This window comes from Carassius gibelio, chromosome A16, assembly GCF_023724105.1.
Source record: "Carassius gibelio isolate Cgi1373 ecotype wild population from Czech Republic chromosome A16, carGib1.2-hapl.c, whole genome shotgun sequence".
Lineage (NCBI taxonomy): Eukaryota > Metazoa > Chordata > Actinopteri > Cypriniformes > Cyprinidae > Carassius > Carassius gibelio.
In genome coordinates this window covers 19055484-19081344 of record NC_068386.1, presented here as the reverse complement: position 1 = coordinate 19081344, position 25861 = coordinate 19055484, and the positions used below count along the sequence as shown (strand labels likewise).

Sequence of the window (25861 nt, the reverse complement as noted above, 5' to 3'; positions counted from 1 at the left end):
TTGACTTACACGGAAGCGACTGAACGCAGTTGCCGGTACTGAATATACTCGAGAGTCTGTAACTACCGGTACTACAGAGACATACTGCTAACCACTGATCTATAATATAGTAGCGGCTTCACTGTCTTTTGGCAGTTTAGAATGTGATGAGTGATCCAGTCATATATAGATAAGGGCTGCTAACGCGTTTTCATTTCTTCTTCGCTGCTCTAAACAGGGGTTGCTTGTGGCAACACAGCACAACTTCCTGTGTTTTCAATGCATTTTGAGCAGCGAAGAAGAACCGTGCAGCGGTTAGGCAAAGCTTGCGGTCATAACTAGGTCTTTTTTAAGAAAATGGTATCGGATCGGTATATGGGTTCATGTACTCGCCGATGCCGATGCCAGAATTTGTTGTGGTATCGGAGATATTTCCGATACTAGTATCGGAATCGGAACAACTCTAGTAGAGACATAATGTTTAAAAAAATGTTCTATTCATCAAAGAATCCTGAATAAAAACAGTTTCCACAAAATATTAAGCAGCAAAACTGTTTTCAGCATTGATAATAATATGAAATGTTTCTTGAGCATGCACCAAATCTGCATATTAGACACTGGAGACTGGATTACTCTTAGAAATAATGACAACTTGAAATATATTAAAATAGAAAAAGGTTCTTTTAAATTGAGATATTATTTGAGAACATTTAATATACTCTTGATCACATTTGTGTAGCCTTGATGAGCATAAGAGACGTCTTTGAAATACATAAATATATATATATATTTTCAACTCCAAGTTTTTTAACTGGTGTATACTAAAATTTAATTGAATATAGCATGTCACGCCACAGGATGAAACTAAACCGAGTTTGTGATCAATCACAAATGAATGAATCACAACGCATTAACTCTGATTTAAAAGAGATAACATGGAAAGCTAATCAGTGCATAGTTCTACTGCTTTGAGATTCACACTACTGTACCTTGTCAGAATTACACGTGCCTAGCTCCTTTTCAGAATCAGCATTGCCTTTCTTAAGCTCGTCCTTCTGCTTTTTGAGTTGATCCCTCTGTGCGATCAGAGGATTTAGCTGTTTATTCATCTCTTCCACTTTCAGCTTGGCTGCCATGATCCCATCCTCTTTCAACTTCACCTGTTCACCGGAAACAATAATGCGTGTTTTCAGGTTGCGGATGTTGAGCTCCTGCTGTACGGCCTGGTAGATTATAACCAGCAGGGCACATAAGGCCAGGAAAACCATTGCCGATATTGCTCTCATCCTGAGGGAGGAAGAAAGAAGTAGAGTAGACCAAAGGAGCTCCTCGGGGAAAGGTTGATTTTGTTTTCTTTCTTTTTTTTATCTCTACTCGATTCTCATAGCAGCAGCGTCTATGCTGTTGACTGAAACAGACTTAACTCCGTTTCCTGTCTCTCTGAAAAGCTATTGCTTTAAGGCAGTAACAAGTAAGCCTGCCTTACCTGTACAACTGGATGTCTGGGTTAAGCAAACAAGAACGTGTGTGTGTGTGTGTGTGTGTGTGTGCGAGAGAGAGAGAGAGAGAGAGAGAGAGAGAGAGAGAGAGAGAGAGAGAGAGTGAAACTTGAACTTCCTTGATAATGTTGCTGTGATCTCTGACCAACTTTTCCACTCTCTCCACCCACCTTTGTTTTAACAAAGCAAACTAGAAAAGCAATATAGCAGAATACACATCAGCTCTGAATTTAAGAGGCAGTTCTTTATCTATTTCACAAACTCAAATAGGAGACTGAAGGTGTGTCATTATAAAACTCAAAATTCGTCAGTCATTAAAAGGTGGTTAAACAGGGTAGACAAGGATATTCTTATTTGCATGACAGCCAACATGCCGTGAAAGTGCATGGCATCTTAACATTGAAAAAAAAACTTTTCACCCCATAGTAAACAGGTAGCCTACTCACTTAGTACGTTGAGGTTTCATTGCCCTAATGTGGAGGCTTGGCTCGACAGATGTGAAAATTATTTTGTCCATCATCGTACTTGGATTTAAATTCAAGCCGAAAGTTTCAAACGTAGCTAAATAGAATTTATTCGGTGTCTGTCAATACTTGCATCATTGGCGACGTGGACGTGCGACGTGATGGTACCGGGTTCACAGAACCAGTCGGCACTCACGTCTCGAGTCCATTTAAATGAGCTGAATCATAGCAGAACTGAGCCACATGAAATTACTACAACATTAATACAAATATAATTAAGGAAAACGTTATAAACGGTGACATGGCCGCCTACATATGGATACTGTAGTAGGCTAATGATGCAAAATAATTGCGGAAACATTTAACCGGTTCTTTGAAATGAACCGTTCGAAAGAACCGATTCAGGGGAGTGAGTCGGACACACGTCAATACGTCTTCGTAGTTTGACGTCACTGCAAGTGAACACCAATGATACACCTGAATGAGCGCAAGAGAGAGAGAGAGAAACACCTGAATGGGCGTGGTTTTCTATAGTTGGGCTGTGTTACCTGTAGCGACGTTTCTCTTCACTCTTTCAAGCACCGCTAAGCTGGGCAGAAAAAAAACCCCAGATAGGAATTAACTTGTTTTAATTAAAATATTTTTACAAATCTGTGTTAATATCACGGAGAACACAGAGCCTGCTCTTCAACATAATGCTAAAGACTTGTAGGTGTTAGTTTCAGCGACAGGTAACTCTGATCATCTGTACACCTGCACGCGAAAGACAGTTTGTGAGTGTCCGGTCCAGTCCTTCATCATGAAGTTTCCTGCACTGCTGTTGGCTTTTTTCTTTGTGTGTAGTCTGGGTATCGCTGGCTACATCCATTCCAAACGGAAACAGGAGGTGCAAATGAGTAAACAGGCTTCATTTCAAGATATTAAGTTCAGAGTGACCAGAGATGTTCTGGAAGAATACAAGGATCAGCTGATCCAAGGAAATATACTGCTAAATAAGACTAAAACAGAGGTGGACATTCTAACCAAAGATGTGTCCGTAGCCAAGACATTTGCAGAGAAGAAAAAAGGTGACGTTGATACATGTAAAGGTGACAAGGTGAGTTGTAGAAGGTGAGATGTTTGATGTTTTTATGTACTCTCAACTATTTACATCCATCATAACTTTTAATATCCGTCTGAGACCTTACATAGCCTAATTGCTTCATTGTATTACCACTGTACTTTATGGTCCAGTGATTGTAACTGACTGAATGCCTTCAAATCCAGTGCCTCAAATGTAGGTCTATATGACACCTGTGATAATCATAACTTGTCTTCCATTTCACTTCTTCAGAAACGATTAACAGATGAAATTGCTGCTGGAGAGTCAGAGAAGAAACATGTCGAAAGTGAGTTTCCATCTCTTTGTCTTCAAGACCATTTTTAAAAACCGTATTGACTAAGAAGTAATATGTAGATAGAAACAGAGCTACTGACTGTAGCTCATATTAGCAAGATTTATAATAAAGCCCATGAAAATATACTGCCCCTCTGCGGCAATAAATGCAAAGCCTGGATAAAAACAGCTAATGATGCATATTGTAAGTCATTAAGTATTCGAATTGCACAAACTGGGGTGCAATATGTTACATATAAAATTGCACTTGTTACTATCATCGTTTGCATTCATTATTTGCTTTGACCTCCTTATATCGCTGTACAAGAAATTTTCAAATCTATACTATAATAATAGTATAATACTATATATATATATATATATATATATATATATATATATATATATATATATATATATATATATATATATTTATTATTATTATTTTTTTTTTTTTTTACTGTTTGCAGGTGAGTTTGTCAAGGAAAAGTCTCATTGGGCAACAGAGGTTGATTCTCTACAAAATCAACTGGTGCAGCTGAGCACACTTTGCAAGTACATCGACAAGACCTCTGAGGAGGGAAGGTGAGTACATTTGTATAATAGAACTATTTGGTATGGATCTCCAAACTCATGGATCTGTCAGATAATGTTAGTTGTGATTAAATAGGTACAGAATCTGTTGTTAAAGCTCTGGATGCTACATAACCTGAAGCTTTTAAATTAGGTTATGGGTTAATTTATGGATTTAAACTTTTAAAATGTAAAATTAAAACACTTTTTTTATTATTTAATTTAAATGGGAAATAAAGAGTATTTATGCTGAGCATTACAATTTCTTAACAATACTCCTTTCTTCTTCCAAGGAAAATGTGTAACATTACCCAAGAGCCACAACAGCCAGAGGCAAAGCCTAAGGAATCACAAGCAGAAAAACCCAAGGCAGAGGAACCCAATGCAGAACAGCCGAAACCTGAGGAACCAAAAGCTGAACAGCCAAAAGCAGATGTACAGTGAAGAAAAACTGAGTGGATGAGTGTGTGTGTTAGGAAAATGGAGAACAATACCACATCAGCGTCAGCTGGAGAACTGTATTTGATGATTAACTAACCTGAAACTCTTGCTTGGGTTGATCTCCAGCATTCCACAGGCATCACTTGAATGAGACACTTTGGGCTCAAGGTTTGACTGACAATGTCATATGTGTGGTCTGTCATAATGCAAATAATTGTGTTTAAGGAATATGGGATAATGCATGTATCAATCAGTTACAATTTGATGTCAACTTTACCCACAATAAAATGATGAAATTTATGGGAAACATTTTTTTTTTTTTCAGGAAAAAAAAGAGTGTTAGGTTTATTTGCCTTCTGGGAGTGTTTGACTTTTTTTTATAGTTCTTTATTTTTTCCTCCCTGTAATTTATGTTCCCTGTGATAGTGTCATTCTGACCCTCCCTCAGGCTCATGCATACGTCCCGTTTGTATCGACCAATGGGAAAACTCTGACCCTCTCACTGTCACTCCTAATCATCGTCACTCTGTTACCCCGGTTACTATTGTTATGCAGTCATGAAGTTCAAAGAACCTCTTGTGCTTCTTTGTTATAAATTTTGGTTTTATTCTGAAATATTGTGATTTATGATGGAAAATAAAAATAAAGTCAGAGTACGGTTGGACACTTATGTATTATTTCATTAAATGGACATTTACCACTTTGCAGTGTAAAGCCTAGTCCATCTAATCTGCACTTAATCTTTCACAAACACAGTAGCTTGACTGTGTAATTTGTCATTCTAGGCTGTTTAACCAGTTTGATGGATATGTAGAAATAATGTTGGGTGTTTCAGGTGCAATGCTTTTTGAGACAAAACGCAACAGCAGTTTTAATATTCTGTACAGCACCACCTTCTGACAGATACATCACAGTATATTTTAGAAAACATTACATTTTATATGAATCTTATAATTTTATAAAACCACTGGGTTAGGTTTGTCTGTTAATTTGAACTGGAAAGTTATTTAAAATAACAGTTCACCAAAATTGTACTTATATTTTCTCCTGTGGAACACAAATATTGAGATGTGTCTAGTGTTAAGACCCTAACCCTAACAATGAAACTAAGAAGTCTTCAAAATCTGTTTTGCAGAAAAAAATGCATACAGGTTTGGAACATTAGTTAACATGAACAAACAAAGATAAATACTTCTAAATCTTTTATTATTATAGTTAATTAATTCCAAAATTTGCTAATGCATTATATATGATTATGAATGGACCAGAGCTGAGCTGACCTGAACTGACATGGACTATATGTAAAGTGATTTAAAAATACTGTAACAAATTTACTACTTATTGTTAGATAATATGGGTTAATGCATTAACTTTAACTAATGGGACCTAACTAAGTGTTAACAAATATCCATTTAAAACATTACTTTTATGGTTGTTTTAAGGTTTACATTATTATGCCAGAAATCTGCACTCATATAAAATTGAATATACACAAACCTAATACAAAAATGGTTAGTAAGCTATTTTTCATTTTAAAATCATATTGTATATTTCTTGTGGCTACACCATTGAAACAGTGAGTGTTATAATGTTTACGAATTGGCTGGATTAGTGTTTTTTAGAAAAAAAAATTTAAAAGGAGAGAAAAGTGGAAAGTAAGTGTATATGGGATATTCTTGTAACATTGCTGGCTTTATGAACTTTATTATAAGTTGATATTTTTGAAATGGTAAAGATAACGAGAAAGCCTCTACTTTCTACTTTTCGTCAGAACTGACCATATGTGAACTTAACTTGCTTAGTACCACCCCTCCCCTGTCTTTTTTGTTTCTCTTTGCCTCTCTGTGATTTCTCGTTGTGTTGCCCCTCAGGCTCACAATTAGGGAAAACAATTTGTGCCTCTCTTCCGCCCCATCTGGTTCAGAAGGTCACCGCATACAGCAGGACTCGGAGGGAGGGGGCAGAAAACTGATCATCTGCTTCAATCCTGAATCTCCGATGACCCATTAGATTATTTTAAGCTTGTTTTATGTAACCTATTTAATGTGTTTGATGTGAAATTTATGCAATGACCCTTTTCAATGGCAAACATGTGGCATTAAAATGAAAACGTAAAAGATTATATTTTAAATGATTTTTTCTTAATTTTCAAGAGATTGGAAATAGATGGATTGATGTAAAAGAGAAATATGTCTCGAGAAATATTAAGCATATGTCCAGTAAAAGAAAGAAAGGGAACATGGGTTTACAAATCAAAATACAAATATCTTATATGATCTCAGGTGTCAAATGCACAAATAAACGGGATGTGATCATGAGAACTGAACAGATGGTTTGTAGAGAGCTGTGTACTGTATTGGGTCACCTTGAGAAGTTACAGTATGTCAGCGACAATGCAAATGAATGTCAAATTAGAGTGGAAAGGACGTTTAACACTCAGTGTTCAGGGTCAGGTCAGCAAAAACAGCTTGGGTGACCACTGAAATTAGCCTTTATATTTATTTTGGGGACATTTAATTATGAGGGAAGCAAAAGCACAAACAGGGTTTTTGATGTAAACCCCTACAGAATGTCTCACTTTAGAAAAAAATGTCATCCCATCCAGTCATAAAAGAAGTTCTTATCCATTTACAGCCTTTAAAGCTTGCAGCTCTATTAAAATCATAAGCAAGATTTCACCGGCACTATTGTATGCTGAAAGGCAGGTATGATTCACATCAACATTATTAATATAACTAATCCCCTTTTTATTTATTTTAATGCTTATTCTAATGCTAGATAATGCTAGACCATGTGTTACAAGGTATTTGGAATATTATTTGCATTAGTGTAAAAGGCTTCTTTGCAGTAACTTTTTATTTTACAACAATGTTCTCCATGCTTCATATGGACACGTCTGAAAGTATTTCAGATTGGTCTGGAGTTCGATATTTGCATTTACAGTACGGTTTCATGTGATTTGAAAAAAAAAAAAAATTACACTGATAATTTTGATCACATTTATATTACATATTTTTAATTATATACATTTTTATTCCATACACTGTTAAAAAATAGACATGCTCACCAAGGTTGCATTTCATTCTGTTAAATATTATTACAATTTAAAAATAAAAGTCATTGCTCTCAGAGTCACATGATCCTTCAAAAATCATTCTGATTTAGTCTCATATTTTTTAAATTATTATCAATGCTGAAAACATGTGGGGCTTAATTTCAAAGCATTAAAGCATTTTTTGATGAATAAAAAGAACAGCATTAATTTTTAAAGAGAAGCCTATTCTGTCACTTTTGATAAATTGAATGCCTCCTTGATGAATAAAAGGACTGACTTCTTACTGAACTCAGACTTTTGAACGGTAATGGTAAAATCTTACATTTGAAATGCGAGGCACACAGTCAAGTAACACAAGTCACTAATTGACTGAAACAATTACATTTAATTTTAATTTAATTGAAACAATTCTTCACTATATTTAATACTCCCCATCACTCTAATAAACATTCAAGCTGAGCATTGTGGGTTTACAACTTTTTTTTTTATTGCAAACACGTAGAAATATGATTTTGATAGATATCTGAAACAGAACTATAGGGAAGTAGCTTGTTTGCTTGGTTGTCTGACTGACCTCCCTGTTGCCCTCTGTGTGAGTGTATGTGTGAAATCACATCTATTGATCAGCCTAATGCAGGAGGAAGAGCCGGAGGCATGATGATCAATGCGCTCCTAATTAACCCTTGTGAGAGAGTGTGTGTGTGTGTGTGTGTGTGTCTGTATACTGGGGTTTAGGAAGGGTGCAAACTTTGGTCGGGGGTGTATAAATACACCCATCCCAACTGAAACTTGTGACATTCATGCACACTATATTACATGCTTACAACAGAACACACTCTCCAGCTAAAAATTTCAAGCTGATTTCAGTCTGGAGTTTCAAAACAGTGAGTATTTTGTGTGAGTCTGTGTGTACTAATGCTAAATGTTGTATGTTTATGCATAAAACATGTTCATCCTGTTACATGAACAACCTGAATGACTGCATTTTAGTTTCATTTATTCTTTGGAACTTCTTAATTTTGCCTATGTGTATGTTGGCCAGGTAAAATATCTCAATATTACTAAAATGAACATACTAAATGATCAAAATGTAAAGAGATAGGTTTAAGGAAAGGGTTTGCAGAAACTATCATTAGTTTTGCCATTCCATGCTTTTTCCTTCTATATTGTCTCATTGTTTTCTCATTGTTCAATTTCAAAACATATCTGTGTTTTCTTACAGATGCTGTATGAGAGGATGGTGAGGTTCTGACAGGTCAGGGACTGTGTGATATGTTTGATATTCGGTTGCTTTCCTTATATCATGTCAACTAAATATCAGACATATTCCTACAGAATCTGGCACAAATCTTCACATCCGTGGCCTCTCTACATTCACCATCTGGGTTTTCATCAAAGATTTGATTTACTATTTTCTTGATTGTTTCTTGAATACGTTTATTGCATTTGAGCAACATATAAACATTATACATAGTAAGACGTCCACTAACAGATTAATTTATTTTTCATGTATTTGCTCTCATTTCTTTGCATTGCTGAAGGTAAATCTTTCTTGATCATTTATGTTTTAACAATTCTTTATGATATCTTTTCAAAGTTACTTTCATTCTGAATAAAATACAAATCTTGTACAGTTTATGTAAAGTTTAGTCTAATCAAGTAATTAATTATCATAACTTTGTGTCATTTGCTGCTGTGCTGGTTTAACTGCTCATGTATCATATAGTGTGAAAGAAGGTTGTTGGTTTTTTATTTTTCAGCAGTGGTATGGTAAAAAAATATTTTAAGTTCCCTAAATAACCCTTCAGTGAAGATTTCTTTACAGAGCCTTTTTTTTCTTTGTGAAAGCAATTTAATAATCTAAAGAACCTTTAAATAACATTTTGTGGAATGGAAAGTTGAAAAAAAAAGTGAAACCAATAAAGAACCTTTGTTATTAAGATCGTATTTTACAGTAAGTCCTCAAGATCAAGTTTTGAATTAGGTGTTCTTAATACTTAATGTTTTCTAACTGCAACTAAATGGCTAATGGCGTTGTAAAAACTTGCATTTAGTCAATAGTTAGGCATTACAAAAGGCTTTAAATGGAGAAACTCAAATACATGAGACAAAAATATCTGACAACTTGATGGTCTACTCATTAACAAAAAGTGTAAAAAAACAAACACATTAAATAATTGTTTAATACAATAATATTACATTTAAAAAAATAAAAAAATCAGGGCTATTCAACTTGATTTCCACTCTAGCAAAATAAAAATAAAATGATAATGGACGGGTGGGCAGACAGACAGATTTTTACCCAACAGGATTGGCATACACAATTTAAAAGGAACATTATATTATACCAACACTCATCAAATTTCACAATACATACAGTAGTCTGACTCAGATCAAGGGAAGTGACTCTCCTTCAGGCAATCTTTCGTTGGTTCTCAAATCATTTGTATCACGATCAGATTTGGTTTGTATAAGGTTAAACCGATAGCCAGTATTCACGCGCTCAAGTTACGTCAGCTATATGCTTTTATAAGGAAACGGAGTATGATTTCGTACTATTTCAATCTAAATAGTGTAAACACATGACACAGAACGTAATCCAGAATCAGTGTCAGAAAACAAGAAGTTGTCTAAACAGTCAATAATTTCAACTGGCAGCCAAAACAGAGGGAAAATCCAATAGTCATTAGTAGAATCAAACAGGCAAGAAATCATACACAACATCAACAGGCAATGGTACTTAAACACTTAGTAAGGCAGTGAAACTGGCATGCCATGCTTTAAGGCTGCCAAACAGGAAGTCACCAATGAGGCAGAAGAGGGAGCCCTCGCCCGAGTATTGACTGTCATGCTCCCTCTGCTGCCTCGTTGGTTACTTCCTGTTTGCTGGCCTGGCATTACAATGAATGAGATCGGTAAAGATTATTTAATCATTTAAGGTCTTTTTTGCCAGTTTTACTCAGCTGTCTGCACAAACATGAGACTGTAAATAATGATTTGCATAAAGCAGCATGTTTAACCTTTTAGAAACCGATAGATGTAAGAGAAGCATGGTTCACTGAATAGATAAAAAAAAAAAAGTTATTATAGTATGTTCCTTAAATGTCTTTACTGCATTTTTACTATTTTTGGAACTAATATTACGTTTTAACCCTGAACACAGCAGAAGTGATTATTTGTTATTGATACACACAAAGCTGAAAAAAAAGTAATAAGTAAATAAAAAGTAAATAATATTTACTGTTAATAAAATTTTTATTTTCACTGATTCAATATCAATGTATCAATCTTGACCCCAAGTAAGAATTGCCATACCATATTTAACAAGCTTGATTTTTCATGTGTTCATGTGGACAATTTAACTTGACAGCAACTATTGATACTTGTTTAACTAATTAAAAAAGCCTTTACTCTTATACTTTTATTGCTGCAACCTCTAGTTTAATGTAAAAAATAATATAAAATAATACACACTGTTTCTTGAAGCAAAATAAATTTAATGAATTTCAATGCAAACAAATAGCTGTGTGTATAAAGTGTATAAGATCATGCTTTACCTATATGTGTGTGTAATGGTCAAGTAGGAGGGTGAGCTGCACAAATTTAAATATCAGAAATCATAGCGCATCCTCACATTAAAACTTAAGGTACTCTTAAGGAAACCACAGGAGAAAAAACACAAAAAACATCACACTACACAAGACAAGATTCACAGGGAAAGGTAAATTCTTTATTTCATTTCAAGTCTTAAATATGTTACCTAAATATGTTTTACTTTAAGTTATAAGTTTTACTGTACAATAATAATAAAACTAATACCAAAAAAAAAAAGATTCAAAGGTAGAACATTGTACATTGTATATTTGCTGTCAGTTTAATTATATTCATATTAATTCACATTAAAATGTAACAAAAATAGTTACTAAAGTGAAAAATCTACCATTACTATATTTCAAGAGATATTAAAGAAACAGTTATTTATGATGTATAATATAATCTTTCTGATTAACATCATGCATGAATTCTTTCTAAATACTGTGGAGTTCAAAACATTGCAATTCATTGATAGAAAAAACCACAAGATTTAAACAAAGCTTTGAAACAAAGTGATGTATACTAACATATATTTGACAAAATAATAATTCATGAGGTGGGTTTTAACACTGGGTTCAAATGTCCCCACTGGTCATATACTGCTGATTGCAGCTGCTATAAGTCTATCAGTGAACAGAGGTGAAGGGTGCACATTCAACACTACACTTAAAATAAATGGCGTTATATGTGGCACTAATGTGTAAATAAATAAACTGTAAGTCTTTGTGGTACTTTTAGGCACCTGATTATATCAAGGACAGGTCTTCTGCATTCGAGAGAGTTGTATTACTAAAGACAGCTACCAGTGTGTGTGTGTGTGTGTATGGAGCCATTTGGGGTGGGTTGCTGCGATCAGTAAGTCTGCACTTCTGCGCCTACAGGAAGTTATTTTTTACATTTATACCTAAGAAAGTTTTTATGGAATCTTTCCAAGCTTTTTCAATGTGCTGGAGCATATGCCTGCTAACCTGCACATATTGAGTGTGTGTTTTCTCACTCAGAGAGTAACTCCCCACCAGTAGAATAACCTGAGTGGTGTGAGGTCATCAGAAAGCCCTACTCCTGCACCAGTGTGACTGTGTTGAGAGCCAATTACAGACTCCTTTGTCTTTATGGGAAGCAGGGCAGGATGCCACCTGAGATGGAAATCGGATAACGATTTAATGTTCAAATTAAATTTTAAATATCACTAATTCAGCTTTGCAGTAAATGGTCTTTTCTTTTCTTTTTTGAGGAATTAAAAAGGATCTGTCATTGTTACCATTCGGCTTTGGAAAATAATTGGTTCCTGTGTCAACATAACTGTGGGTTCAAACACACTAAATGTGCTATGCACGTCATTTACTCCGTAATATAATTCTCAGCCGAGAAGGTTTACTTATTAATGGAACATACCACTTTATAAAACTGCATATAATAACAATTATCATTGTCATAAACATATCTTTATGTTCTCAATATTAAAATTGGGAACATAGCAAACATACAGTAATTAGGATGGACCTTTAGTGTATGATTCCATAACTGTTGATGCTTGAATATTTGAATAATTAAACAATTGATGAATTTCAAGTGTCACGTTTGTATTGTTTTCTTTTGGCTGGTATTCATTTTCTTTTCTTTTTTTTTATTGGTTACCAAATTTGGAAAATGTTTAAATAGAGTTTAAAACCTGTATTTGTGTGAATATTATATTATATACAATTTAATACAAGAAAACACCGAATTTTTTCATGAATTAGTTTAAAACCGAAGTTTTAATGCAATGAATTTTGAGAATAAATCTTTTCAAACTCTTGAAAGCTGTGGTAGAATTGTTTAATTTGTGCCAACGGTATTACATTGTACCGTGTTCTCGTCTTGAGTCGGTGCCAGCAGCAGATCTCTTTCAGTTTCTTCTCCTTTCGTGAAGCAAGCATGTGGTGAAAAAACCATAGACAGTAAAGGAGAAATGCCAGTGAGCCATCACGTGCCAACGTTCAGCTTTTAATAAAGTTTTCGTTACCGCCCCCTCTGCATCATTATTGGTTCCTACTCAGCGCTCTTCTTTTTGATAGGTCCTGAATGTCGTCACTCAAATTGCTGGCGCTCTAGCCACGCCTTCTCTTTTTAAACTTGTACTGGTTTAGAGTAATTAATATCGATTCTAACGCGAAGGGCTTGGATTTCATTCGCGTGAACTCATAGAGATGCTGTCCGAGCCACAGTAATGCGTAAAGGTGAGTTGATTAAACTGCTAAAACCACAATAAATAGTCGTTTGCTTGTAAAATGTATAGCTAAAAGGACAAGTGTCAGTATAGGCAAAAGGCAGACAGCGTTAAAGGTGTTGCCGACGTCAAGTTTATTTATTTTCTGTTGAATATAAAAGTTTATTTTTGTGTTTCCTGTTTACGTGGTAATGTTTGGGTTTGTCTGAGAGACGTGTTGTGTTCATGGGGCTTTAAATATGTTTGTGTTTGTATATGCATGTGTGTACAGTAGGCTATGTGTACAAATTAACATGACGTTGTTATATATTGGCCGATAAAAGGACTTATTCACTAGCTTATTCAGGGTGAACTAGACTTAGAGTGGCAATAAAAAAGCTGTATAAAAAAATTGTACAAAGAACAAGCATTACATTGGGCGAATTAAAGAATTTAACAACAAAAAAGGTTAAACTGTATGATAAAATTAAATATTATTTTTTAAAACATTCCATCTAAAACTGCAATCAAACATATTTGACCTTAACATAATTTGAAGTAGTTGAGTAAGAAGATGGACAAGATTTATGTATATATTTTAACTGGTTTCTCCATTTAATAGTTTGCTTAAATAGTCCATGTAGTCTTGCTGTCAATATGGAGTAATAAAATAACATGCACGCATGTCAGTCTGTTCAAAATGTTTAGATTTACTACTAATGCATGTTTCTACCATTTTTTTCCCACCAGAATGGACACCAAAAACACCTCCAGGCATGAACAGCGTCGACTAACCCCAATGACTTTGGTCAGTTTAGTTTTTGAGAATGAACGTGAAACAGAAAACAAGAAGCATGGAAGAGGGGGAATTAACTGGAAATACCAAATTGCTTAAGAAAATAGATCTGTTTGTCAGGTAGTCATTTATAAGAGCAAGAAGAGATGTTTTAGTATACACGCAAGCTGTCACTAACACACTACCACACTATTTTCATGCTTGTTTTGGTACACACCGAAACCATTTTTAAAGTAGTGAAAACAGTGTGATTAAAAAGGAAGAGTTTTGTGTTTAATATCAAAGTTCAGCGGCAAGACTGGGGATACATTTTAAGCCAGCCAGAGAAAGAGAACTGTGAAACATGGATTATGGTGAAAGTGCTCTTTGTGGAAGTGGAGAACTGGAGCTGGATCCAGATATTGTAAGCGAGGAGGCGGGGAAACTTTACTCAGAACTGCAGGTAACCAATCAAGAGTATCCATGTTTATTCAACCACCAATCAAAACAACCTTAAAGCTTTAAGGCCTGTTCACACCAAGCATGACAACTCTCATGGTAATGAATAAAGATAATGACATGAAGGAACTATATTGTTGGAATCACTTTTAGAATTATGTTCCAGCTGGTAAGCAATGACAGCCAATCAGAATGCACTTGGCTTTAAGGAGCTAGAGCATTTAATGTGGCTGTCGGTGTGAACACTAATATCATTATAGTTACCTTTATAGTTATTGTTCTTGTTGGGAATGGGCCTTTAGAGGCATTTGTATAATTTGGCACTTGATCAAGCACAGCATACGTAGTTCAGAGAGCAGATGTTTTGCTGACTTTTCATAAGGGAAGTCAACCGTAGTATCTATACCCTGTCACAAGTGCAAGTCATAAGAATCACGCTTCCTGTAAGTGCAGCTGCCCATGAAGATAAGAGCATGAAATGTGATGAGAGAACACCAATGGAAACAAATACAATTCAGAGTTTTTCTTTGTAGTTGGTGGTGGAGACCCATGGAGCCGGTGTGGTGGAGTCCCTTCTGCCCATCCTCGTCTGGGTTCTGGAAAGGCTGGCGAACTGCAGGGCTCAGCTGAGAGAGAGAGAGGAGAAGGCAGAGAAAGACAAAAAAGACAGAGAAGAACTGCTGGTGAGGTATCAGAATGAGAAAATACTGAGGAGAGAGAGCCAAGAGGTGAGAAACAACTGTGATGAATTGAAGCTATTGAATTTCAAACCTTTTAAATGTGGGTATTTAAAAAATAATAAACAAATACATTTTTTTCATCTTTTTCCTACAAAAATATTTCAACTTTAAATGTGAACTCAGGTGCGTGGATTTTATATTGACACACTTAGTGCCCCTGTGCTGTAGAGTTATCGGTTTATTGGAAGCTTAATACTTAATACAGAATTAATACAGAATTAAACTATGCTCTCCAAATGAATGCTGCAAAACAGACAAGCTATTGTGCAGCTCAGTGAGCTGGATCAGTTGTTCAAATTGGTCACATTCCCACTTGGATTTTTGTGTTTTTAAATATCCATTTCCATCCTTTAATTATTTAGTTCAATTATTATTTTATAATTCGTAATTATTAAAACACTATTAATTAAACTAATTTGGGTTTAACAATAATAATTATAAGTGTTATTGTTATTTTTATTATTTAAACTATTAGTATTACCTTTTCTGCAACATTTTGATATTTTGGCTCTTCTTTGAATTGCCACAGCTGACACCCGTCGATTAGGGGTGGTATGGTCCACAGATGTCATGGTTCGGTACATACCTCGGTTCGGGGCACACAGTTCGATACGATTTAGGTACAACAGGGGAAAAAACAAATCTACTATGCTAGACTACTATACTACAATTTTTTTTTCTCATTTATTTTAACAGATAGTAGTACAAATAATAAAAAAAAAAAATCCACCTAGATATGAAAATAATAAATATGATTACATTGTTAAATATATATAATATGCACTACATGTATACATACAAGGAATAAATTCTTGAAATATATTTGATTTAGTTTACAGATAAACAAGGGGAAAAAACAGTGCCCTATATACGCTTAATTTAAATTTTTTGTGACATGCTTAATTTGTTCACAGAAAGGAAAAGCGATATCCTATTTGTTTTCTTTAATTTACAAAAGCTCAATGTTTTATTTTCAATGTGAGTGTACAGAAATAAAAGCAGAACTTTTTACAGTGATGCATTATTGATAAGACAATAAGTGTTTAAAGTTGATTCTGTGGGTATAAGGAAACAGTTGAAGTGATCACGCTGGCACACACACACACACACACACACACACACACACACACACAAAACACATCAGTTCCAGCATTGCTAACTTAACAGTGCAGTTTGTAGTTTATCAAACTAAATACAGTGAACCAAACATCAGCGTGCCCGCCTCTGTGTCACTGTTGGAACTGAAGTGCAAAGCCTATAATTTACATAATAAATAATAGTTTAGCATTTTGCTCTGGTACATTGCAAATATGGAAATATTATGGAATATTTGGATTTGTGCTGAATGAGAAAGTAGGAGACATGAACACAAAGCTCCATTTCACAAACAGTTGAGTGCACAAGCCCTTAAAGTATACTCTATCATCAGTCTGTGAGAGACGCATTTAGAATCAGTACATGGTCACTGTCTAGTGGGCTTTGTTTTCAAGTCTGCAACTTACGGCATTCACTGTTCTTCTGCTGGCAGCTGATTATAAAACAGTGTTGCATTAATGCGGGAGCCCCCTTCTGGATTGGGGGTGAATTGCCTGTATCTGTTGTATTCCTCATGCACCAAAAATTGAGATGTCCATACAGTGTACATGTATCCTTCCACCCCTACTGTCAATATGCAAACAGATATATTCTAAAGCAAAAATTTTCAGTTGCCTATTCAGTTGATCCTTCGCAAACACCCAACCCACTTCGTTACTGTCGCTGTGTCCGACAAGACATGGTGCTCTCACGCCACACATCATGATCTCATGCCAGGATACTTCTGGCATGAAACAAAGTCTTGGCTTTCAAATTTTCCAAAAAATACTTTTTTTTTTTTTTTTTTGAAATTCAAACAATAAATACTGATAAATGTCAGGTTTGTTTGTGGGACAAAAATGGCAGATTCTGCATTATGATCAGTTGTAAAATTGCAGTCAGCCATGAGTAACGTCATCTTTTGTGTGTGTGTGTGTGTGTGTGTGTGTGTGCATGATTTTATACATATTTCTTATGTATTTCTTTGTGTACAACCTTTGTAATGAGGAAAAAAGTTGCTATGTTGCACCTTTTAAATGTCAAAACCTTTTTTTAAATTAAACTTGTCTACATACCAGCGCTATTTGGAGTTGGATGACCAGTTTGAGCAAGAAAGAAGGGCAAAGCGTGCAAGAGAAATGGAGAGAGAACAGAGAGAAAGAGAACTGGAGAGAAAAGCCAGGGAACAAGCTGATCAATGTGAGTCTGAATAAAGCCTTTCACCCTTCTGCCCTCTCTCTGCCTGTCTAGTCTGGAAACACATTGGCACAATATATATAAATGTATTTTTTTTAATATATGCCAATGGTCTTTTCTATGTAGTAATGACGTTGGAGGAGCAGAAAGAAAATCTGACACGAGAGCTAAACTCAATTAAACAGACGCATAACAAGGTCTGTCACCTCTCAAGTGTTTTAGTTTAGCTTTAGCTTGTTGGTTACTTTAAATTTCCCTTTTTTAAAATCTTCTCTTTTAATATCCAGTCAGCACTGACACATCGAGTTCTGCTGGAAAAGAAAAAGGAGATGGAGAACGAAGCCTTCACTTTGAGGTAACACACACTACCCATTTTTTTAGTTAAGCTGAGAGGACATTGAAGCCTGTATTGTGGTACATTTCTTGCTTAACAGCTTGTAATAAAGCCTATAATTTCTTCTGGATTTGAGAAGTTACATTTTACAGTATTACTCTTTGTTTGCAGGAATCATGTGCATAGCAAACATTCAGAAGCTGTTTCTACACATGGCCAAACAGAGACCTCCATCACTGAAGAGGTGGATTTATTATTAATTCAGCGGACACAAACAATGCTCTTTCCAAAGATTACTTTGCATATTTTTGCATTAATGTCTAGTATATAACAATAAATATGTGTTTTCACAACAGCATCTCTTTTCCTCCCCCTTCTTTCCACAGCATGATCCAAAACCTTGCAGTGCCCCTGATTCCACTGCATCAGAAATTACCGTTACCAGCAACAGCAAAGTGACTGATGCTGAAGTTAACCATAATAACGATCAGTCCTTTATCACTGACATCATAAGCTCCACCCCTGAGCTGGCTCATTTGAAGGGCTTTGTTGAAACAAGGTACAGAAATTTATCAGGAGGGACTGTAATATCCCATTGATTTGTCCGAGACCAACAGTAGCAGTTTGACAATGTTGGATGTGAATTTTCAGCCTTGCAATTGCAGGAAAAAAATTATTTAAAAATTTATATAAAACATTCATGTTAAAATGTTGACAATGCCTTTAAAATCAAATTTTTAGTTGTTGTTGGTTTGAAATGTCAGTTTTTGTACTACAGTCAAACCTAAACAAAGAAAATTAATTTTGTTACAACATCAAAATTCAGCAAAAATGAAAAAAAAAAAATGAACAGTGTGTCTATTTTAGAGTGTCACCTCTTCATTGCTGTGCACTTTTTTCTGCATCATGAATTATTTGTAAATTGTACACAAAATATTCTTAGCATTTTCATATTTTTGCATATTTTCCATTCATTTCCATTTTTGACCGTGAACAACACAAGTGTGACTTTTTTTCTTTTTTTTTTTATCAACAATTTAGCTTTTTCGAGTCCACAATCAATTTAGTATTTTTTTTTTTGTTTTTGTTTTTTTGTGTTGTGTTCACATGGTGACTGCCATAAAAGTCATCGAGTTTCATACCAATCCAATGAAGTCGCGATTTTTTTACATTTTAAATTTTTTTTTTCTGGTCTAAAATGACCGAACAGCACCAGAGGGTTAAAACTTAAGTAACTTCATTTCAAAAGCTTTATGATTTTCTTCTCTTTATTTTTCGTATCTTCCACGTTTTCTCCTACTGAGTTCAGGCAGTGAGTGGGAGTTTGTATCTCTGGTAATGTGTGTAACATCCTGTTAATGTTCTTATATTTGATTATTTTAATTCATGTTAAATGATTCATTGTGATTTTTTTTTCTTCTTCATTGAAAAAAGGGAAGAAATACAATCCAAGTAATTTATTTTTTAATTATATTTGATTGTATTTCCTTTTAAACAGGTAATTAATGTATTTCCCATAAACAGTTTATCTTTCTGTTATCTTTTCTGTTGATCTGTCTTAGGGCTGGGCGATATGGAGCAAAAAATATATCTCGATATATTTTGCTATATCTCGATATACGATATATATCTCGATATCTTTACAGGAAAAATAACCCACAAAAAACTACTTCAAAAACAAATATGGCAAATATTACATGTTAAGGGGCCTATGAAACATTTTATTTTTTTCTTCACCATATGTTTTATTGTTACCTAATTCTGTGTTTTAGCATGTGCAATTATTTAAATGCATAAAAACAACTTAATTAGTTAAAAACAATTCTTAAAATAGCCTTATGTGAAATGTTTTTTTCCCTTCAGAAATTCTGTGTATTTACATTTTTCTGATTATCAAATGAAGGCATAAAACATTCATTTAATTTATCTTTTAATTATTAAACTTTATTTTTTGGTAAACAAAGGGGATTTACTATTCAAAATAAAACATGGGAGAAATGTTGTGTGATTATTCCTTATAAAATTATGTTTCATTTTAATAGTAGTAGTAGTGGGCTATCTACATTCTGCTGTACAATAGTAATAGATTTCTGTCAAATACTTTTATTTTGACGGGTTTACCTTCACAGTTCTGTGTATGTGATACCACAGTCTATGATGTGATATGAGCTAGTCTTACTCAAATCAAACGGTCATATGCTCATGAAGTGACTCTCAGTGCAGTTCTGGAGATGTTCCTCATGTGTTCACGTCTTTATTTAGAGAGAGGAAAGACAATGAAATCAGCGCGAGCGTTATGCGAGCTTCCGTGTTTAATGAATGAAGACGCGCTTCTGCTCCATTCGTTGACACAGACACGCAGAACATGCAGGATTCATATTTAAATAGACTTTTCCGGGTTAATATTTGCAGATATTAGTCCATTTCGCGATTTGATGTAAGTGCATGACCGACTTTTGATTAATTCATTTAAAATTTGACCAATTCCGTGACATTCCGCGTTAAACTGTAAATTCCATTTTTATGACTGGATTCCGTGATTCCGTCCGCGTTTCATTGGGCCCTACAGTAGACATCTGCCAGCCTTTCGCCATATAATGGAGCCAGTTGTCTTTTTTTTTTTTTTTTTTGACTAGTTCTCTACACGCGAGGTGAGAGGGGACAAAAGCAAGGAGGCGGGGGGCGAGCACAGCACAGGGAAGGCAAACAAGCAAAGTGGCGGAATCAGAATATAAACAATATATCGATATATACGATATGTCAAAATCCATATCGTGTTTAAAAAATATCTCGATATATTTTAAATATCGAGATATCGCCCACCCCTAATCTGTCTCTTTGTTTATCTCCAGCTCCCCTGTTTGTTCTAAGACAGCCTCTGAATTAAACTCCAGTTTGTTTGATGAAGCAAAACAAGCCCAGGAGGATGAGAGCGAGGTGGTTGAAGACCAGAAGGTGGAAGATGGAGAGAAAACAGAGGAGGAGGAAGAGATATACAATGACTCTGAATGCTTGGAGTGGGAGTTGAGGAATACAGACTCTGTGTTTTCAGAGTTATCTGAACTCAGCAGGGAATATGTGGAAAATGTTGATCAGGGGGCCAGTGTCAGAGGTATGATCATGTATTTAATTTGAATGTTTGACTTACAAATGAGGACAATGGAACCAATCAAAATCAACAAAAGAGCAATAATATGCAGGTGCTATAACAACTCTCAGTTAGTTTAATGCAGTACACGTAGCATGTTTTTTTTCTAACTTGTATAATAAATAGAAAACAGATAGAATAGAAAAAGATTATAGAAGCCAGTGTTGTTGTTGTTGTTTTTTTTAAAGGGTCATATGACGTTGCTAACATTATTTTGTGTATTTGGAGTAATGCAATGTGTATATGTGGTATAAGGATAAAAAAACACATTATTTTCCTCGTAATGTACATTATTGTTGCTCCTCTATGCCCAGCCTTTCTGATACGTATTGATTCTTACAAAGCTCAAAATTCTGATAAACGAGGTGTGCTCTGATTGGCCAGCTATCCAGTGCATTGTGATTGGCCGAATACCTCAAGTGTGTGATGAAAATGCATCCAGTGGGGACATAATTACTCATTATAATGACTTATACTGTCTTTTTATGTTGTGTTGCATATTGCGCCATGTAAACATAAAAACATGTTTGCCTTGTGATCGGAGAAATGACAAACGACATGCGCTACTCTACACTGCTCAAAAATTGCGTTTGATTAGTCAGTGGCAAATTCTTTAAATATAAAAACTAGGGGTGCACAATAAATATCGGCCAATAATTAATGTGCATCTCACCAGTAAAGCCGGTTCTCTAATCAGCTGTAAATTCCATCACGTGCATGATTTCACATAGAGCAGCGTTTACTACACAGTGCTGTTGTTAACTGACAGGCTGTGCAAATCACAATATCTCTTTGGGCTTGAGACTTTAGTCTTTGCAACTTTAGGGATCTTATCTATGCATTAACAACTTTTAACACTCAAAAGAGAAAGGAAAACTTGAAATCGCATCATATGACCCCTTTAAAGAAAACAAACAGTCTAAAAGGAAAAAATATGTTTATATATATATATAGAATTAGAATAGAGAGTGTTAGTCAAATTAAGATGGAAGAGAAGTGTCTTAAAGAAAGCATTGCAATAGTCCAGCCTGGACAGAACAAGAGCCTGAACAAGGAGTTGTGAAGCATTTTCCAAAAGAAAGGGCCTGATCTTCTTGATGTTGAATAAAGCAAATCTGCAGGACTGGGCAGTTTTAGCAATGTGGTTAAGAAATACAGCTGATCATCAATCATAACTCCAAGGTTTCTGGCTGTTTTTAAATGAGTTATGGTTGATGTGCCACTGGATGGTGAAGTTGTGATGAAACAATAAGTTTGCTGGAACCACAAGCAGGTCTTTTTTGGCAAGGTTGAGTTGAAGGTGATGGTCCGTCATCCAGCAAGAAATGTCTGTTAGACATGCTGAGATGCAAGCAGCTATTGTTGGATCATCAAGATGGAGTGAGAGGTAGAGTTGAGTGTCATCAGCATAGCAGTGATATGAAAAGCCATGTTTCTGAATGACAGAACCTAGTGATGCCATGTAGACAGAGAAGAGAAGTGGTCCAAGAACTGAGCCTTGAGGCACCCCGGTAGTTAGATGTTGTGACTTGGACACCTCACCTCTGAAAGATTTCTTAAAGGACCTATCTGAGAGTTAACACTCAAACCACTGGAGTGCGTTTCCTGAGATGCCCTTTGTCAGTAGGGTTGACAGGAGGATCATGTGGTTAAACGTGTCAAAAACGGTGAACAGATCCAACAAGATAAGTATTGAAGCAGTCTTAGGGCTTCAGCAACTGACAGCAAGGCATTCTCGGTTGAACGTCCACTTCTAAAACCAGATTGGTTGCTGTTGAGGAGGTTGTTCTGTGTCAGAAAGGCAGAGACTTGGTTGAACACAGCTCTTTCAAGTGTGTTTGCAATGAAAGGGAGAAGGGAAATCAGTCTTTAGTTCTCTAAAAGTGATGGGTTAAGGGTGGGTTATATGAGCCTGTCTAATAGCTGAGGGGAAAACAACAGTGTTAAGGGATGTGTTTATGATGTTAGTGAGTGCAGGTACAACTGCAGAAGAAATACTCAATATAGTTAAGTTGTTTATAATTAAGTTGTTACTAAATATAGTCTAAATAATGGCTGGCATGTGTGCTTGAATCTTTTTGTATTTTTGTTTTGTTTGCAGATAGCACAGGCCAGTTTGAGCAGACTCTTTCTCAATATGAAGAACTAAAACAAACTCAGTAAGATAGAACACAATTTTATATATAAATCTGTTTATTGTCATTGTTGAGTCTTGAATGAGCCTCTGATCATGACATGAGATGTAATTATCTATGAAGATTCGGGAGGAGCGCGTCAGATACTTAGCCTAATCATCACAGGTGGACCACAATCAAGTAATCAATCCCACAGTATAAATATCGCTGACTTACCTCTATCCATTGACGGTTTATCAGCATGCTGGTTCGCCTCGTCAGTCACCTTATCACAGACCCAATTTTCGTACCAACGAAGAGTGCTACACAGGGGATTTATAAGACCTGCTGCTTTTGCCGGACCCGAGATCATTTCTACCCAGCCAAACACGGCCGTTGAGCAGCATTAAGCGTCATCGCGACAGCTGCTATCCTCGCCAAGCCACACATCGTGGCCAATAGACCGTGCAACTCCGAGCTTGCCTGCTCGATACACGATCGCGCCGCCCGAGACCGAGCTCTCGTCGAGCGCTGGATTGCAGCAGAAAGAATCCAACCACGGTTCAGCCTTTCACCACGGCGTTCCGGCCGAGTGGCAGTTTGAGGCCGCTTCCTCTAGCGGCGCGCAGACTAATACATTTCCAGGCGAAGACGCTAAAAAACAGGTTCTTCTTTTTCTTCATTGGATTTTTACGGCAGTTTGCATTCAAAGTGTTGCATCTAAAAGCAGTTTTGCGGCTAAAGTTTTGTTCCGTCTTCTTCTAGTAGTGTTTTACGGAGGTTTTGGCAAACCAACGTAAAGGTGCATTACCGCCACCCGCTGATCCGGGGTGTGGATTCCGCATAGATTTGGACTACAGATACACCGTTCCGTCGGATGATGATGCCACTTTTTAACCACGAAGCCAAAGGCATTAGGTTAGATTATTGTAATGCCTCGTTCTCAGGCCTTCCAGCTAAATCGTTGAGCAAGCTTCAGTATACAAATTCTGCCGCACGCTTGTACTTCTCCTCGCGAACACATTACACCGGTTCTTTCACAATTACACGGGCTTCCCGTAAACATGAGAATTGATTTTAAAATTCTTATCTTAACATACTAGGCACTTCATGGGACTGCACCTGAGTATTTTTGTGAACTCCTCAGTCCTGATATTCCATCACGCTCTCTTCGCTCTACTAACTCTTCACTTCACCAGCCATAATGTGAGCTAAAGACCATGGGGGAAAGAGCCTTTTCATATAAAGCCCCTACGCTATGGTATGTACTTCTTCTGCATGCACCTATGTTGGGCGATTTTTGTTGATTAAGTCACATTTATTCAAGACTGTCTTTAATGAATTATTGTATTGCTTTTGGCGTTTGATCCTACAAATAAAATGCATTATTATTATTATTATTATTATTATTATTGTTACATTCGCCTTACCGCGCACGTTTAAACCTCGCCGAAATGATACAGACATAAGTTCAAAAAAAAAAAAAAAAAAAGTCTCTGGATAAAAGCGCCTGCTAAATGCTTAATTTAATTTAAAAATTTTCATTTGCATGCAAGTCTTCTGGTAGGACCAAATCATTTAGGGACCTATTTTACCATTCACTGGCGTGATCACTCAAAATTAATCTAAAACGCATCTGCCCTCGTGTTTTGATGCAGGATAGCAAGCATGAGTAAAATTACCATCGCCTTTTAAGGACCGTAATACGGAAAACCGGAAAGTAAGTCTCTTTAGAAACCACTTGGAAGCAAATAGCACATAACTGCCGTTAACCCATTTGCTGCAAGCATCGCCAACGGCCCCAGTCTATGTTTCGTTTTCACAGCACGTTAAACATCACTCTCTTACTTGATCTGGATAAGCCGCGCATCAATTGAAGTCCAAAGACTTTGGCTTTTATATCTGACCAATATTTCGATAAAACATAATTCCAGTGATTAATTTTCCATCATGTCAGGAAAACTATTCCTATTCCTGAACGGTAAACGTCAAAGTGTTAGCTCGTGGACAAATGTTGATCATGGATCTAGTCAGAAAGAATCATGAACAGAAACATCTTTATTTTGGGTATATAATTTCTGCCTCCATGCCAAAAATGGGGGGTATCTTGTAAGGGGTTAACGTTACTGCTATAATCATGTCTTTCGGTACAACGCCTTACAAGACTAAACATGCTCAATCGTTTCCAAAAGCCTCTGTTTCCACAGTCCATAATACAACGTGAAAACAGCGTTCCAAACGTATCCACTCGGGATTCCGTCTAAAGAGCCCGGAGGCCAAATGAGAGGAAAGATGCTTTTCCAACAGGAACATAATAAGGTGGACAAGGCCTGAGGAATCGTCAAATCAGGCAACAAATTGCTAAGCTGGTAACACAGTAGGCTACCCATCCATTTTTAGCTTGCCCCATCAAATATTACTAACACTTTTTACTCTTCCCACAGCCAACATCTACAGCAGCCGAAGCAAGTAGCCTTTCATGTACCTCCTCACTGCCGCAGCAGTGTCTGCTCCCGCAGGGGCCTTTCCTGTACCTCCCCACCGCCGCTGCAGTGTCTGCTCCTGCAGGAGCCTTTCCTGTATCTCCCCACCGCCGCTGCAGTGTCTGCTCCCGTAGGAGCCTTTCCCGTATCTCCCCACTGCCGCTGCAGTGTCTGCTCCCGTAGGAGCCTTTTCCGTATCTCCCCACTGCCGCAGCAGTGTCTGCTCCCGCAGGAGCCTTTCCCGTATCTCCCCACTGCCGCAGCAGTGTCTGCTCCTGCAGGAGCCTTTCTTGTACCTCCCCACCGCCGCTGGAGTGTCTGCTCCCGCAGGAGCCTTTCCTGTATCTCCCCACCGCCGCTGCAGTGTCT

The 25861-nt window shown here is 36.3% G+C and overlaps 2 protein-coding genes across 3 annotated transcripts in view; both read left to right on the top strand.

Moving 5' to 3' along the window:
• Nucleotides 1–2365: 2365 nt before the first annotated feature.
• On the top strand, nucleotides 2366–4995 carry LOC128031171 (uncharacterized). The gene is made up of 4 exons (XM_052619412.1): nucleotides 2366–3038; nucleotides 3276–3330; nucleotides 3788–3902; nucleotides 4184–4995. The coding sequence occupies exons 1-4, from the start codon at nucleotides 2742–2744 to the stop codon at nucleotides 4332–4334; spliced, it is 618 nt and encodes a 205-aa protein (XP_052475372.1). The 5' UTR covers nucleotides 2366–2741; the 3' UTR covers nucleotides 4335–4995.
• An 8079-nt stretch (nucleotides 4996–13074) lies between these two features.
• The window catches only part of LOC128030842 (C-Jun-amino-terminal kinase-interacting protein 4), a 40616-nt gene continuing 27829 nt past the window's right edge, over nucleotides 13075–25861 (top strand). Inside the window, exons 1-10 of one of the 2 annotated variants that reach the window (XM_052618881.1) lie at nucleotides 13075–13199; nucleotides 13919–13976; nucleotides 14936–15130; nucleotides 17296–17416; nucleotides 17540–17610; nucleotides 17701–17768; nucleotides 17919–17991; nucleotides 18134–18306; nucleotides 20600–20859; nucleotides 22997–23054. In XM_052618881.1, the coding sequence (XP_052474841.1) occupies nucleotides 13920–13976; nucleotides 14936–15130; nucleotides 17296–17416; nucleotides 17540–17610; nucleotides 17701–17768; nucleotides 17919–17991; nucleotides 18134–18306; nucleotides 20600–20859; nucleotides 22997–23054 (1076 nt within the window). In that variant the 5' untranslated portion in view covers nucleotides 13075–13199; nucleotide 13919. Of the gene's footprint in view, nucleotides 13200–13918; nucleotides 14407–14935; nucleotides 15131–17295; nucleotides 17417–17539; nucleotides 17611–17700; nucleotides 17769–17918; nucleotides 17992–18133; nucleotides 18307–20599; nucleotides 20860–22996; nucleotides 23055–25861 lie in introns of both variants that reach the window. The other variant, XM_052618880.1, reaches the window with a different exon arrangement.